Below are 14,272 nucleotides of genomic sequence, written 5' to 3'. Positions count from 1 at the left end.
TAATAGTTGTAAATTAAAAAAATTAAAACATACATGAGATACAATTTATCAACATCTTTTTTTTGAAAACCTGTTACAGAAGAAAAAAATTCTGCTCTAAGGACATACAGAAAAAAAAAAATTTAAAACATATAGAAGAAAAAAATTCTCTTTTTGATTGTTTTTTGAACCTGTTACACAGTGACACGTATCAACATCTTAAGCTAACAAAAACATCCTAACTAAGATATAAATCTTAGATTAATTTTGTTAGTATAATTATTTTTAATCAATTTTAATCCTAAAATATCTCTAAGATATCACCGTTAATGCTGCTCTTAAGTCAATAATTTAAAGACTGGTAGGACCTACAGGCATATAGCCAAATGCACAAAATTACGAAAACACGTGTAGAACTACTATATAATCACACTGAAGTACCTAACAAAAAAAAAATTAACCACTGAAATTAATCCAAATAAATTACTACACTACTATTTACGTTTTTTTTATACCAAAACTAAAGTAAATGGTGGATTGAGCAACTTTTTAAACATTCACAAAACAATTATCTAAATAATATTTTTTTTAAACCATTACAGTAATTTAAATTGGGCTATGATATTAAATTATAGAGCTAAAATGATTAAATAGAAACATAAACTATATATATAGCGGCTGTTGTAAAACTTCAAAACTTCTTATATATTAAATATAACGCCCGTATTTGATTCTCTTCCTTCAAGATATCCAGAATTCAAGATCAAGAGTGAGAGAGAGAGAGAGTTATGTCGTCGTCGGCGGTCGAGTCTGTGGCTGAGCAGCGGATACGCAGCAACGATGGTGACGGCGCCGGAGAGAAAATAGAGAACGGCGAGCTTCATCACTTGCTTTCCGAACCGTCGGCTCCGACGATTTATCTCCCTACGGAATCTTTCCTCAGAGCAGCGACGTTACTCAAGAACCAGGTGCGTACGATAACTACGCGACGTCCCAGACGGCTAACGTAAGCCAGAGTTCGTACGTTGGCTGGCTCATATATGATTCTTGGTCGATGTATGTAGGTTGTGGAGGCCATGTGGAAAGGCGTTGTCGACGTTCTTGCCCCTGGTTCGAGTCCGGTGCTGGATCCGACTGTGTACACAGGACTACTCGGCACAGCGTTCACCTGCTTGAAGTCGTACGAGGTCACGAGGAACCATCAAGATCTGCTAACTTGCGCTGAGATAATCGACACGTGTGCCAACGTTGCGCGTGCCACAACCAGGTGAAAATATCTTCGCCACCAAGTTCCTTAGCCAAGTAAACATCATCTTCGAAACAAAACAAATATGTAATCTCACGACTTTGAAGAATATTCTGGAAATAAAATTTGAATGATTCCTCTGATAGAAAACACACAGAGTAGCATTACAAAAATGTCACTTTTAAACCAATTATTGAGTATAACACTATTACTATACGATGAAAATTATGTAAATTTGCAATTTATGGAATAATATCTACACACACATTAGAATAAACTTGTCTTTTTCTTGCTAATTATTTGATTTGTTATGCTCATGAATAGGCACGTGACGTTTTTATGTGGAAGAGGAGGAGTTTATACGCTTGGTGCAATCGTAGCCAATTACAGAGGGGACCAATCAAAGCGTGACTTCTTCCTCGGTCTTTTTCTTGAGGTTCCTATCTTTTTGACTTCTTACTCTTTCACATTTCGTTTGCTTTCACCAGTTTCAGATCAAAGCTATAGATTCACAATTTCGATCCAACGTGACAATTAGATCAACAAATTAAGTGACAAACTTAATATCTAAATCTGAGTTCAGATTTGTTTCAGTCCAAGAAAGATGATACTAATATATGAAACCGTTTATAGTGAACTTGAAAATTTGTTTCTTCTTCTTACAAGCAGCTTGCAGAAGCGAGAGAGTTACCAGCAGGACCAGAGGAAGGAGGATTTGGGATGTCATATGACCTTCTCTATGGAAGAGCGGGTTTCCTTTGGGCTGCTTTGTTCCTGAACCGATATCTCGGCCAAGGCACTGTTCCTGACCATCTCTTATCACCCATTGTTGCGGCCATCTTAGCCGGTGGACGAGTTGGAGCTGCAGATCATGAAGCTTGTCCTCTGCTATACAGGTTTCACAATATAGCTAGTGTGTTAAAAGAGAATCCTGTTTATACTCTTAGTAGGAATTTATCTTATTTTTGTGGGTTTTAGGTTTCACGGGACGCGATTTTGGGGTGCGGCTAATGGATTAGCTGGAATCTTGTATGTATTGCTGCATTTTCCACTATCGGAAGAGGATGTGAAGGATGTTCAAGGGACATTGAGGTACATGATGAGTAATAGGTTTCCGAACAGTGGAAACTACCCGTGCAGCGAAGGGAATCCGAGAGATAAGCTGGTCCAATGGGCTCATGGAGCTACTGGTATGGCCATTACTTTGGCTAAAGCATCTCAGGTGTTTCCCAAGGAAAGGGATTTCCGCGAAGCAGCCATTGAAGCAGGAGAAGTAGTGTGGAAGAGTGGCTTGGTGAAGAAGGTAGGTTTAGCTGATGGAGTTGCTGGTAACGCCTATGCCTTCTTATCGCTTTATCGGTTAACTGGAGATGTTTTATACGAAGAGAGAGCAAAAGCGTTTGCGAGTTACTTGTGCCATGATGCAAGAGATCTCATGAATATGACAAGGCAAGAAGCAGAACATGATTATTCGCTTTTCCGTGGACTAGCTGGACCAGTATGTCTCTGGTTCGATCTTGTGTCGCCGGTAGATTCTAGGTTTCCTGGTTATGAGATATAATTATTACCGGGTAAGTTAGATAAACTGTTGCTTCGATTATGAATATCTTTGTGAAAGGATCTTAGGTTCTCCAGTTTATTATATTCCACTTTCTATAATCTATTGAATTAGCTTTGAGATTTGGGAGAAACATTCATACAAAACAAGAAACAAAGTAACAAGTAAACATCAGCTTGATGGTTTTAAACGGAGTTGGTATCACTAAGACAACGCAGAATGCAACCGAGACCAGCTCTCTCTATTAGTTTCTCGTGAATTATCAAACATTGTTCGCATGTGGGTTCGTTCCCAGTCGAAAGACCTCTATACAAGTACCTGAATCACAACAACATTCAAGCAAACAAAAGAGATTAACACTTGACTTCCTCATCAAGCCAACTAAAGCTAACAGAGCAAAATATAAAAGGCAAGAGACTTACTTCATGAGAATGTCGTAATACTCGGCAGCAAGAGAATTTAGCATTCCGTCGATATCCTTTATCGCCATGATAGCTCTGTGCACAACTATCCAATTAGCCGACTGCAATTTCACCGACATTTATCATAAAAGACAACATCTTTTTGATCAGGAACAAATCACTAGTGTGGCAGAGGAAACAGAAAGACCTTGCAACGTTCATCATAAGTTGTCAAAGGCGAACCATCAAGAGCTGTTTTCAGAGCTTCGACATGTTTGTAGCTGAATAAAACGAAGTAACACTATTATAGTATTATATATATATAGGCCATCTAAGAAAGTTAGAAAAAAGGAACTTTAGGGTTATACTGTTTGAGTAAGCTTTCAATCTTCTGCGATTTGGTTTCGATCCTTGCCATTATTTCATTTGCATTATCAGCTTCAACAAGTGCTGCTGCACCAGCCATTGGATCTCTTTCTATTTCTCTACACTCTCCGGCAAAATTATCTTAAACCTAATCAATTCATTTCATTTATTCATTCAAATCGAAAACTTGCTGCATAAGGAAACATAGAGGATATGAATTACTAATGAAAGGAGGCAATGCAAAACAAATTAAGCCTATAAAAATCCAAAAAGAGAAGTAACAATCACGAAAACTCAATTCTAATCACGTAAAAAATCATTGCCGATGGTACACATGATGCGATCAGATCAATAATTCAGAAATGTTAGGATCAAATCATACAAGAATCTACCAGGATTCGAAGATTACTTGAGATTAGAGAGAATAAAGCAATCGAGTGATAAAACGACCGAGAGAGAATTTCTCAACGCTATTTTTTTTTTTTTTTTTTTTTTTTTTTTTTTTTTTTCACTTTGACGTAACAAGAGAAATGGATAAGTTGTTATCGCTGGTATATATTTGTATTTAATAAAAATGTAACAAATGCAAGTTCTTTGTGATTGCAAATACTGTTAGAAATGTATAGAGGATAAAAACATGTTAATCAAACTAATATCCAATAGATCAGATTTAAATCGGTTTGTTTTGCTGGGATTCAATAGCCCAAAACCCCACAAAAACTGCTCATTAAGCAACAAATGAATCACACAGCTCTGGATAGGAGAAATATCCCAACCAGAGTCTTTAAAATATCTATATATTGTTATCAAGTAACATTTAAGAATTGAATTGGTTATCTAAGAGTTACAACACATGTTACTCTTGTTTGGTATCACTTGACCAGGACCTGGAACAATATCAATCTTCTTACCAGCAAGCGACCCGGGATTACCGTTCTCTTGATCTTCACTCGCGGCAAGACTTTTCTTGTTCACAATGTTGAAGATCTCACTCAAAACCGTGGAGAAAGCGCTCTCAACATTGGTTGCGTTAAATGCAGATGTCTCCAAGAAGAATAAACCTTCTTTCTCTGCAAATTCTCTAGCATCTTCGGTCGGTATAGCTCGTTGATCAACAAGATCTGACTTGTTCCCAATAAGGATGATCACAATGTTCTTGTCTGCATGAGCACGCAATTCTTCTAGCCATCTTGGTATATGGTCAAAGGTTTGGCGTCTGGTTATGTCATACACCAACATCGCCCCAACCGCTCCTCGGTAATATGCACTCGTTACCGCTCTGTATCTGTTTGAACCAAAACCACACATATAGAAAGAGATACAATGTAAGCATATGATAAGCACTTAGCTTAAAGATTAAGCAGTCAATTATAAATTTGATGAAATCTATAAAAGAAGTTTCCAAATTTGTACCAACCATAAAACTATGGAAGCTTTGTAACATTGGAACTTGGAAGAGTAATAGAGTCTAGTCTATACATAATTTTGAAATCCAAATCCCAGAATCTCAATAATTCAGCTTCCTAATGTCTACCACTTTACTTCAGATCATCCCAATTTCGTAGACAGATCAATAAGCTTTACCACAATTCGAAATCCAAAGCAGAGCTATCATCTTCCAGATCCAGAGAAACAATAACGAGATCTAAGTTCAAGCAATTGAAGAAGCTAAAAGCCTAAAAGTTCCGGGAGAGGTCGGAGATTACCGTTCTTGGCCGGCGGTATCCCAGATCTGAGCCTTAACACTCTTGTGATCAATAACAAGCGTCCGAGTCTGAAACTCAACGCCGATGGTGGCCTTAGAATCCAAACTAAACTCGTCTCTCGCATAACGAGCCAGTATCTGCGATTTCCCAACCGCTGAATCGCCGATCAACACCACTTTGAACACATAATCAATCTTCTGCGACGGATCTCCGTATCCTCCTCCACTAGTCATCTTCTTCAACCTCTCTCTCTCGCTAAATCCTCTCTAGCTAAATCCTGTGTTTCAAGCTTTTACCGAAAAGTGAGCTTTTTTTGAAGTTTTAAACGCAAAGAGATCTGATACGGTCGTATTGTCGTCGTTGTCAACTATTAGTCAATACTTTTTAATTAATGATGACGTGTCTATATATTAACCGTTGGATTTCTGCCGGCTCTGTGAGATTTGACAGATACGACAATTATCTTTCTGTCAGGCGCATGTTTTTGGTGATGATGTCATCGTCGAATGTTAAAGCCTCTTACAATTGGGCCTTAGGCCCATTAGTTTATAAAAAAATGGCCTGGATTCGTTTGATTACGTGTCGCTATCCGAATTGACAAAAAGTGACCTAAGCGTTTTTATCAGAAAAAAACAAAGCAAACGTCGCGACGCAGAGAGAGAGCGACGATGGAGGAAGAGGAGCATGAGGTTTACGGTGGAGAAATTCCCGACGTCGGCGAGATGGATGGAGATATGGAGGCTCTCAATCCCGATTTGGATATGGCTGCCGCCGATGATGATGCGGTTAAGGTCCGCTACTCTCTCTCTCTCTTTCTCTCTTACTGTTTCGTTCATCTTAATGTGATTGATGCTCGATTGATTTTGTTATCACGTGTATATATGTTTGATTGGTGTTGTAATCGATACTAGGAGTTGGATGAGATGAAGAAACGATTGAAGGAGATGGAGGATGAAGCTGCTGCTCTGCGTGAGATGCAGGCTAAGGTCGAGAAGGAAATGGGAGCCCAAGGTTTTCGTCTCTTTGATTTCAATAACCATCGTACTTCCCGTAATTCGCTGGGTTTGGTTACTTGGTGTTTGGATCTATCTCTTTGAATTCCGAGAGCTGTGAATTAAGTTATGTGTTTGCAGTTGTTTTGTTTCTTGACTAAAGTTTTTTTGGTCCAATTATGCTATTCCAGATCCTGCTAGTATTGCAGCAAATCAAGCAGGCAAGGAGGAGGTTGATGCTCGATCAGTTTTTGTTGGCAATGTAAGAATCCTTTGTTTCTGCGTCTTATTCGTTCTTTAAACTATCGTAGCTTCTGCTTTATTTTCATAGTTTTTAACTCTGATTGATCTTAATGTTCATTGGACTAGACTTTGAATTGTGCCTTTTCTTTTAGCTCTTATTGATACAAAACCTTTTAATCTAGGATGTTAGAATTATTATAGTAGACCTGTGAAATGTATAACCTGATTATGTTATCTTCCTGATCCATGATTGCGTTCTCTACATGTAGTGCTTGAATATGTCACTAGTTAACTGTGACTTTTGGTGTAATGTCATAACTTTGTTGATATGGCTTCTACTGGATGTATGTTCAGTGGCAACACTTATTAGACGAAAATGTTGAATGGTAAAAGGTTGTGAATGTGATTAGAGTGAAGACTATATCTTCAAATGAAAAGGGAGTTTTGTTGTTAGTGATATTGAGGGTTTTAAAAAGTAGATTGAGTCTTCATATTACTGATGGAACCTGAGCCTTCAGATATTAAAGAAAACTTCATATGTTTAGTAATTTTTCTGTTCAAATTTGAGGATGTCTATAGTTTTTGTATTTTGTCGTTGAGTTTTGCTTTTCTTATGATTTTTCTCACTACAATCGCAGGATTGTTCCTGAAGTTCTTATTTGCTCTGGGTTAAATCAATTAGGTTTTGTGGGGTCGTTTACATTTTCCTTTTATAGTGTTGAAAAAGATCTGTTCTGTTTTGTTGTGGAACATGATGAAAAAGCTATAAAATAAAAGATGCAAAAAACAATAGAAAAAAGCTAAAAAAAAAGAGAATAAAGAAAAAGAAATGAATACGTCTTAGAGCAATATAGAAAAGAAAAAATGTCATGACTAAGAGGGAAAAAAAGAGATATCTGGAGAGGGGAAATGTTTGAAGGGAGTATTTCGCAATTCATCCTCGAGGAGATAGCCTTTGAAGAGCTGTATCAAGATGCTGGATAAGGCTCATAGCTGCTATCTGCAGAGATTTGGTGAGAGGCAGCTGTTTGATGCTTACATAAAAATAAAGCTTAGCATAAAGTTTATGCTCGGTACTCAGCGTAAGGGATCTTTTCAACTTAAAGGCTGCTCAAGTATACTAGATTCCACTCTGCTTTACTTGTTGTTCTTGCACATATGAATATGTTGGTGTGTATAATGAAGGATAGTAAAAGAGTAATGTCTTTGCTAGGTTTTCTTGTTTCGCTGAACTTGTAAATTTGATGGATTACTCTTTGTGTGCTCAGTGAAAGACTCCATGTGTTATGCTAGTTTGTTATATGCTATAACTGTATATTTCACTGTGCAGGTTGATTACGCTTGCACACCTGAAGAAGTTCAGCAGCATTTCCAAACATGCGGCACTGTCCATCGGGTGACCATTCTAACAGACAAATTTGGGCAGCCAAAGGGATTTGCTTATGTAGAATTTGTTGAAGTTGAAGCTGTACAAGAGGCTCTACAACTGAATGAATCAGAGCTACATGGTCGTCAATTAAAGGTACACATCTTACTACACCATCAAACCAAAACACTTTTACCAAGGAAAAAAACCTTATGATTTCATCGTTTTCTCTGGCTTAAAATAATTTCAGGTCTTGCAGAAGAGAACAAACGTTCCTGGATTGAAACAGTTTCGTGGTAGACGATTCAACCCATACATGGGTTACCGGTTCCGCAGACCTTTCATGCCTCCTTACATGTATTCCCCATATGGATATGGGTAAGTTGGTCTTAACATCAAGACATATTGATTAGTGTCACACACAGCTCTCTCCACTTCTCACATTTTTTTTTTTTGTCAATCTTTTGCAGAAAAGCTCCTAGGTTCAGAAGGCCTATGCGTTACATGCCGTACCAATAAAACCGTCATGGTTAAGCATAGAGCGGATTCGCTATCCAGTGTGGATGCGTGTATGGGCTATACCCATCCTTCATTGAGCTTTCTTTATGACTCTTTCGCCTTTAAGAACTTTGCGCGTAAACTTTTTCGAACCTAGACTGGTATTATATGATATGATGATCAAGTGTTGCTTATATAATGGGGACTGTTGGTTTATAGCTGAAATCTGTTAAATGTAAGTGTTGACTCTTTTAAACCACTGAGCAAATCAATTCCAAATAGGCAAATATGTTCGGCGCATTTTAAACTTTTATTGGTGAGGCTTTGCTAATCGCTACCATGCGCCTTGTTCTCTTTTGATGAGGACGTCAAGGTCGTAGCCATTACTTGCAATGACCTGAGTTTTTCTCAGTCACTAGTCACAGACCCGAAAAGACAATAATGTCCTTGTCGCTTCCTTCTCAATACGCTCTCTTCTCTGGCTCGACTCCTGTTCGCATCAGCAGGAGCAACCTCTGCTTCGCAGTCTCCGCCGCACGAACTTCTCGCCGGGATTCTATATCATTCCCTCAGCCTATCCTCCTCCGCCACGTCATCTCTACCCGGTCGAATTTCGAGATCGATCGAGATTATAGAGCTCATGCGTCTTCTATCGGATCATACGAGGATAGCTCTTCTTCTAACGAACTAGAAGACGCCAATTCCGATGGTTTCGATTTGGGCAGCTTTGTTTCTTTCGCGGAAGCGCTTTGTATTTTATCTTCCGCCGTGATTTCAGTGGTTCTCGCGGTGAATTACGTGGTGGTTGGTGAAATTGGGAAAAAGGTCTTGTCTTTAGGTTTCGTTGGATTGGTTGGTTCAGTCGCCACTGGTTCGTGGCTTAGACGACGGCAATGGATGAGGATTTGCAAAGGAGCGAGAGAAAGTGAGGGCACTAATCTAATTCGAAGGTTGGAGAAACTTGAAAAGGATTTAAAAAGCTCGACTTCTATTGTTAGAGTTCTTTCTAGGCATCTAGAGAAGCTGGGAATTCGGTTTCGGGTCACCCGAAAAGCTCTAAAGGAACCCATTTCTGAGGTAACGATCCGATTGTTCTCTTTCTCGAGCTTTGCTTCAAATGATTTCACTGTATAAGTCCCATTCTTTATGTAAAATTGGATGAAAGAAACAAGTGGTGATTGGGGAATGTCTGAGGAAGTAGCAAAGTTATGGACTTCTGGTGTTTAAATCAAGTTTTTAGAGATTTAGGAAAATCTTGCAGAAAAAATTCGGAAATTTCAGTTCACAGTTTCTGACTGGTCAATGTAGCTTGTCTTTGCATCAAGTTTAGTTATTTTGTGCTCTATGTTGTATCTGAAGAGTTTGGTTTGTTTTGTCCAAAGACTGCAGCTTTGGCTCAAAAGAACTCTGAGGCCACCAGAGTGTTAGCTGCACAACAAGAGATTCTAGAGAAGGAGCTTGGCGAAATTCAAAAGGTGCTGCTTGCTATGCAGGTATTTGTTTGTTTCCCTTTTTGTTAAATCAATGTGTTTCTTCTAAGATACTGCCATGCGATAAAGTGTGCCCTACCTGAATTGAAAATATCGATTCTGAGTTTCCTACTTTTCGTTTGAGCTCATGAAAAGCTCGTTGCTTGCCTTGCAGGACCAACAGCGAAAGCAACTTGAGCTAATCCTTACAATAGCAAAGAGCAGCAAGCTGTTTGAGAGCAGTAGTAGCAAGCAGCAAGTGCCTAATGAACAACGGAAAGATAAAGCAGAGGAACCCTCAACACCCAAACAGATACTCGTTCAATAAACCAGACATAATGCAAAACACACGAGACAATGTGTAAGTTTTTGTCTGGACAACAAGACATGAAGAGAGCGAAAACACTGAATTTGGAGAAGTCACTGTGGTTACGTAGCTGTAATTGTCATCATTGTTTTGGGTTTGTAATTTTCACTTGTATCGAATTAAAGTTTTTCCTTCTAATAAGAAAGTTCTCGAATCTTGATGATGATTTTAAAAGTATCAGACAATTCGTCGATTACAAGTAACGATTATCATATAGATCAAAACTGGGGATATTAAAGAAACAGAGAAAAAATCTCAAAGGGGGTGGTGGCGCAGTTGGCTAGCGCGTAGGTCTCATAGCTACTGAGTGATCCTGAGGTCGAGAGTTCGAGCCTCTCTCACCCCAAAATTATTGTTTTATTCTATTTTCTTAATTTCTTTGTTTATCACATTCAAAGCATCATGATTAATTATTTATTTAAATCACGCACGAAAAGCAGGTTTACGACCAATGTCGGCTTTTTAAATCTCTCTTTGACTAGACACAACGACTGTCATAATTGCGATTTGTTTGAAAAAGACTTTTTCATCTAACAGACAACAAATGTAACGAAGAAAGAAAATCAAAAGTTTGGTTTTTCTTTCTAAAGGACAGAGTTTTACTTTCTCTTCCAAGAGTTTTCATTAGGAAGTGGAACCATCCAAGTTTGAGAGTATTGTTGGTTTTATTCGCCGAGTGAATCTTTCGAGCTGGAATTATTCTTTTTGGATTTTCTTCTCTGCTTCTAGTTTTTTTTTTTTTTTTTCTTTTTGGGACCCTTCTCTTTCTTTTGTTGTCCCCAAATCTGAGTTTCTCAAATTTTACGTCTTGAGATTTGGGTTTTTATCTCTGTTTTTCCGCGAAAACTGCCGAATTCTCTGATATATTTGGAGTTTATCTTCTGGGTAACTGAAAAGGTTCGTTTTTTTTTTCTTTTTAATTATAGAATTATGAATTCCCGTTTGAGTTTAGAAAGTCTCTGATTCCTATTAGATCCACTCTATCTACCTTCAAAGCTTAAAAAGTTACCTTTGTTTCAAACGTTTCTTGTAGATGTCACAAGTTGTCAGAGAATCCAACATTTTGATATTTGCTAGCTCTTAGAAAAAATGGCTCTGCTTATCATCACTACATTGGTGTTTACATGTTTATGGTCATCTGTGTCACCAGATGACCAAGGTAATCTCATTCACCTTCAGAATTCTCTTTGGTAGTTTCTGAGTTTGTCCAAGTAAAGATTTTTGTTAAAACTCTTGCAATTTCGTTTTCAGGGGATGCACTATTTGCGTTAAGGAGCTCGTTACGTGCATCTCCTGAACAGCTTAGTGATTGGAACCAGAATCAAGTCGATCCTTGTACTTGGTCTCAAGTTATTTGTGATGACAAGAAACATGTTACTTCTATGTAAGTTTGATTAACACACTTATTAGCAAGATTTGGTCAAAAAACTCTGCTTTGTTATGGGTTTTAGAGAAGAAACATTTATGCTATATGGTTGTGATTTGCAGAACTTTGTCATACATGAACTTCTCCTCGGGAACCTTGTCTTCAGGAATAGGAATCTTGACAACTCTCAAGACTCTGTAAGTACCTGCTGCTTAGGAACTGTGATCTTGTGGATAGTCAACTTCTCTTTTCTGCATTTACTATGTGGAACATACTGTTACGTGTGTTATGTTAAATGAGAATTTTTTGTTTCATTTTTTGCTTGTATGTAGTACATTGAAGGGAAATGGAATTACTGGTGGAATACCAGAATCCATTGGAAATTTGTCTAGCTTGACTAGCTTAGATTTGGAGGATAATCGGTTAACTGGTCGCATACCATCCACTCTTGGTAATCTTAAGAATCTCCAGTTCTTGTAAGTAAATTCTATTCCCCAAGTGTCTTTGAACTTATTTGAGATCTCTGGGACAAAGAATGAAGATCATATCTTTGTTTCTCTGTTTGGCCAAGCAGGACCTTGAGTAGGAATAACCTTAATGGTACTATCCCTGATTCACTTACGGGTATATCAAAACTGATAAATATGTAAGTGGTAGTTCTTTTCTCCATTTGTTGGAAAACACTCTTAAGTGTCTCAAATGCTGCTGCTTGAACTACTTTTGCAGTCTGCTCGACTCAAATAATCTTAGTGGTGAGATCCCTCAGAGTTTATTCAAAATTCCAAAATACAAGTACGTAAGAGTTCTTCCGGGTTCAAACTCAAATACTTAATAGTCTTAATTTATCTTTACCACTAAGTTTTGTCTTTCAAATCTATAGTTTCACAGCAAACAACTTGAGTTGTGGTGGCACTAACCCTCAACCTTGTGTAACTGTGTCCAATCCTTCAGGTAAAGTGACAATAGTTTGCTGTTGCCCACTTCCATATGCAGAGATTCTAAGTATGGAGAGGTTTTTTTTTTTTTTTTTGTGTGGCTCTGATAGGTGATTCAAGCAGTAGAAAAACTGGAATTATCGCTGGAGTTGTTAGCGGAGTCGCAGTTATTCTCCTTGGATTCTTCTTCTTTTTCCTCTGCAAGGATAAGCATAAAGGATATAAACGCGACTTGTTTGTGGATGTTGCAGGTCTGTGACAATAATCAATCTTCCATGTTTATGTTTACATAGGAACTATAAAAAGGTTTAAAATTTTTAGTTTTCATTGCAAACTTTGGTTTCAGGTGAAGTGGACAGAAGGATTGCGTTTGGACAGTTGAGAAGATTTGCATGGAGAGAGCTTCAATTGGCTACAGATGAGTTCAGCGAAAAGAATGTTCTTGGACAAGGAGGCTTTGGGAAAGTTTACAAAGGAGTGCTTTCGGATGGCACGAAAGTCGCTGTGAAAAGATTGACTGATTTTGAGCGTCCAGGAGGAGATGAAGCTTTCCAGAGAGAAGTTGAGATGATAAGTGTAGCTGTTCATAGGAATCTGCTTCGCCTTATCGGCTTTTGTACAACACAAACCGAACGCCTTTTGGTGTATCCTTTCATGCAGAATCTAAGTGTTGCATACTGCTTAAGAGGTAAAAAGGAAACATAAGCTATACACTTTTGGTTTCAGGAGTTTAAGATTTTGTAATCGATACTATGCAGAGATTAAACCCGGCGATCCAATTCTGGATTGGTTCAGGAGGAAACAGATTGCGTTAGGCGCAGCACGAGGACTCGAATATCTTCATGAACATTGCAACCCGAAGATCATACACCGAGATGTGAAAGCTGCAAATGTGTTACTAGATGAAGACTTTGAAGCAGTGGTTGGTGATTTTGGTTTAGCCAAGTTGGTAGATGTTAGAAGGACTAATGTGACCACTCAGGTCCGCGGAACAATGGGTCACATTGCACCTGAATGTATATCCACAGGGAAATCATCAGAGAAAACTGACGTTTTCGGGTACGGAATTATGCTTCTGGAGCTTGTAACCGGACAAAGAGCAATTGATTTCTCGCGGTTAGAGGAAGAAGATGATGTCTTATTGCTAGACCATGTAAGTAATGTTAAAATCTGTGATCTTTTTTGCTGTTTCTTCTCAAGCTTCTCATATTGTAAAACTGGTTTTCAGGTGAAGAAACTGGAAAGAGAGAAGAGATTAGGAGACATTGTAGATAAGAAGCTTGATGAGGATTATATAAAGGAAGAAGTTGAAATGATGATACAAGTAGCTCTGCTATGCACACAAGCAGCACCGGAAGAACGACCAGCGATGTCGGAAGTTGTAAGAATGCTTGAAGGAGAAGGGCTTGCAGAGAGATGGGAAGAATGGCAGAACCTTGAAGTGACGAGACAAGAAGAGTTTCAGAGGTTGCAGAGGAGATTTGATTGGGGTGAAGATTCCATGAATAATCAAGATGCCATTGAATTATCTGGTGGAAGATAGAAACAGAAACTTGGATTCAAACACACTGTAAAGTAGAAGAAGGAACAACTAGTTTTGGTTTCAAACATGAATGAAGTTTTGGTTTCTAATTTTATATGTATCGGCGAATGAATCACACGGCGTTATGTTCACTTGTGTATTTATGTTGTAACGTTTTTGATACAATATGTTTGAAACTTTGTGTTAAAATAAATCCCATCAAAAGAAAGAAAAGGAAATAGAGATCACAATTTCCTT

The 14,272-nt window shown here is 38.2% G+C and overlaps 6 protein-coding genes and 1 non-coding gene across 9 annotated transcripts; 5 read left to right on the top strand and 2 right to left on the bottom strand.

Moving 5' to 3' along the window:
* Positions 1 to 577: 577 nt before the first annotated feature.
* LOC9301026 (lanC-like protein GCL1) lies at positions 578 to 2,973 on the top strand. The gene is made up of 5 exons (XM_002866616.2): positions 578 to 947; positions 1,044 to 1,246; positions 1,550 to 1,661; positions 1,895 to 2,121; positions 2,204 to 2,973. Exons 1-5 carry the CDS (start codon positions 768 to 770, stop codon positions 2,784 to 2,786), a joined length of 1,305 nt encoding a protein of 434 aa, XP_002866662.1. The 5' UTR covers positions 578 to 767; the 3' UTR covers positions 2,787 to 2,973.
* On the bottom strand, positions 2,834 to 4,025 carry LOC9301025 (actin-related protein 2/3 complex subunit 5B). Of its 2 annotated transcripts, XM_021013468.1 has the most exons (5): positions 3,960 to 4,023; positions 3,553 to 3,698; positions 3,393 to 3,465; positions 3,206 to 3,306; positions 2,834 to 3,101 (listed from the first exon to the last, which is right to left on the bottom strand). In XM_021013468.1, the coding sequence occupies exons 2-5, from the start codon at positions 3,648 to 3,650 to the stop codon at positions 2,969 to 2,971; spliced, it is 405 nt and encodes a 134-aa protein (XP_020869127.1). In that variant the 5' UTR covers positions 3,651 to 3,698; positions 3,960 to 4,023; the 3' UTR covers positions 2,834 to 2,968. The 2 variants fall into 2 exon arrangements, with proteins under 2 accessions (XP_020869127.1, XP_002864950.1); XM_002864904.2 differs by having other exon boundaries at positions 3,553 to 4,025.
* A 165-nt stretch (positions 4,026 to 4,190) lies between these two features.
* On the bottom strand, positions 4,191 to 5,706 carry LOC9302734 (ras-related protein RABA4a). The gene is made up of 2 exons (XM_002864903.2): positions 5,257 to 5,706; positions 4,191 to 4,835 (listed from the first exon to the last, which is right to left on the bottom strand). The coding sequence occupies exons 1-2, from the start codon at positions 5,487 to 5,489 to the stop codon at positions 4,388 to 4,390; spliced, it is 681 nt and encodes a 226-aa protein (XP_002864949.1). The 5' UTR covers positions 5,490 to 5,706; the 3' UTR covers positions 4,191 to 4,387.
* Positions 5,707 to 5,843: 137 nt separating this feature from the next.
* Positions 5,844 to 8,579, top strand: LOC9302733 (polyadenylate-binding protein 2). 2 transcript variants are annotated; one of them, XM_002866615.2, is made up of 6 exons: positions 5,844 to 6,047; positions 6,168 to 6,267; positions 6,440 to 6,510; positions 7,822 to 8,013; positions 8,108 to 8,235; positions 8,328 to 8,573. In XM_002866615.2, exons 1-6 carry the CDS (start codon positions 5,925 to 5,927, stop codon positions 8,374 to 8,376), a joined length of 663 nt encoding a protein of 220 aa, XP_002866661.1. In that variant the 5' UTR covers positions 5,844 to 5,924; the 3' UTR covers positions 8,377 to 8,573. The 2 variants fall into 2 exon arrangements, with proteins under 2 accessions (XP_002866661.1, XP_020869100.1); XM_021013441.1 differs by having other exon boundaries at positions 5,876 to 6,047; positions 6,168 to 6,297; positions 8,328 to 8,579.
* A 59-nt stretch (positions 8,580 to 8,638) lies between these two features.
* Positions 8,639 to 10,357, top strand: LOC9302732. Its single transcript, XM_021013432.1, has 3 exons — positions 8,639 to 9,432; positions 9,738 to 9,848; positions 10,000 to 10,357. Exons 1-3 carry the CDS (start codon positions 8,797 to 8,799, stop codon positions 10,150 to 10,152), a joined length of 900 nt encoding a protein of 299 aa, XP_020869091.1. The 5' UTR covers positions 8,639 to 8,796; the 3' UTR covers positions 10,153 to 10,357.
* A 95-nt stretch (positions 10,358 to 10,452) lies between these two features.
* Positions 10,453 to 10,537, top strand: TRNAM-CAU. Its single transcript is given in 2 exon segments — positions 10,453 to 10,490; positions 10,502 to 10,537. It is a non-coding gene; the product is annotated as a tRNA-Met (tRNA).
* A 155-nt stretch (positions 10,538 to 10,692) lies between these two features.
* Positions 10,693 to 14,272, top strand: LOC9301024 (probable LRR receptor-like serine/threonine-protein kinase At5g65240). The gene is made up of 12 exons (XM_002866613.2): positions 10,693 to 11,088; positions 11,225 to 11,350; positions 11,443 to 11,575; positions 11,680 to 11,754; positions 11,890 to 12,033; positions 12,132 to 12,203; positions 12,284 to 12,349; positions 12,438 to 12,508; positions 12,603 to 12,743; positions 12,839 to 13,180; positions 13,251 to 13,645; positions 13,721 to 14,272. The coding sequence occupies exons 2-12, from the start codon at positions 11,281 to 11,283 to the stop codon at positions 14,033 to 14,035; spliced, it is 1,824 nt and encodes a 607-aa protein (XP_002866659.1). The 5' UTR covers positions 10,693 to 11,088; positions 11,225 to 11,280; the 3' UTR covers positions 14,036 to 14,272.

The sequence above is a fragment of the Arabidopsis lyrata genome, assembly GCF_000004255.2.
Source record: "Arabidopsis lyrata subsp. lyrata unplaced genomic scaffold ARALYscaffold_8, whole genome shotgun sequence".
Lineage (NCBI taxonomy): Eukaryota > Viridiplantae > Streptophyta > Magnoliopsida > Brassicales > Brassicaceae > Arabidopsis > Arabidopsis lyrata.
Note: the sequence above shows the minus strand (reverse complement) of the source record. Positions and strands in the feature narration are given on the sequence as shown.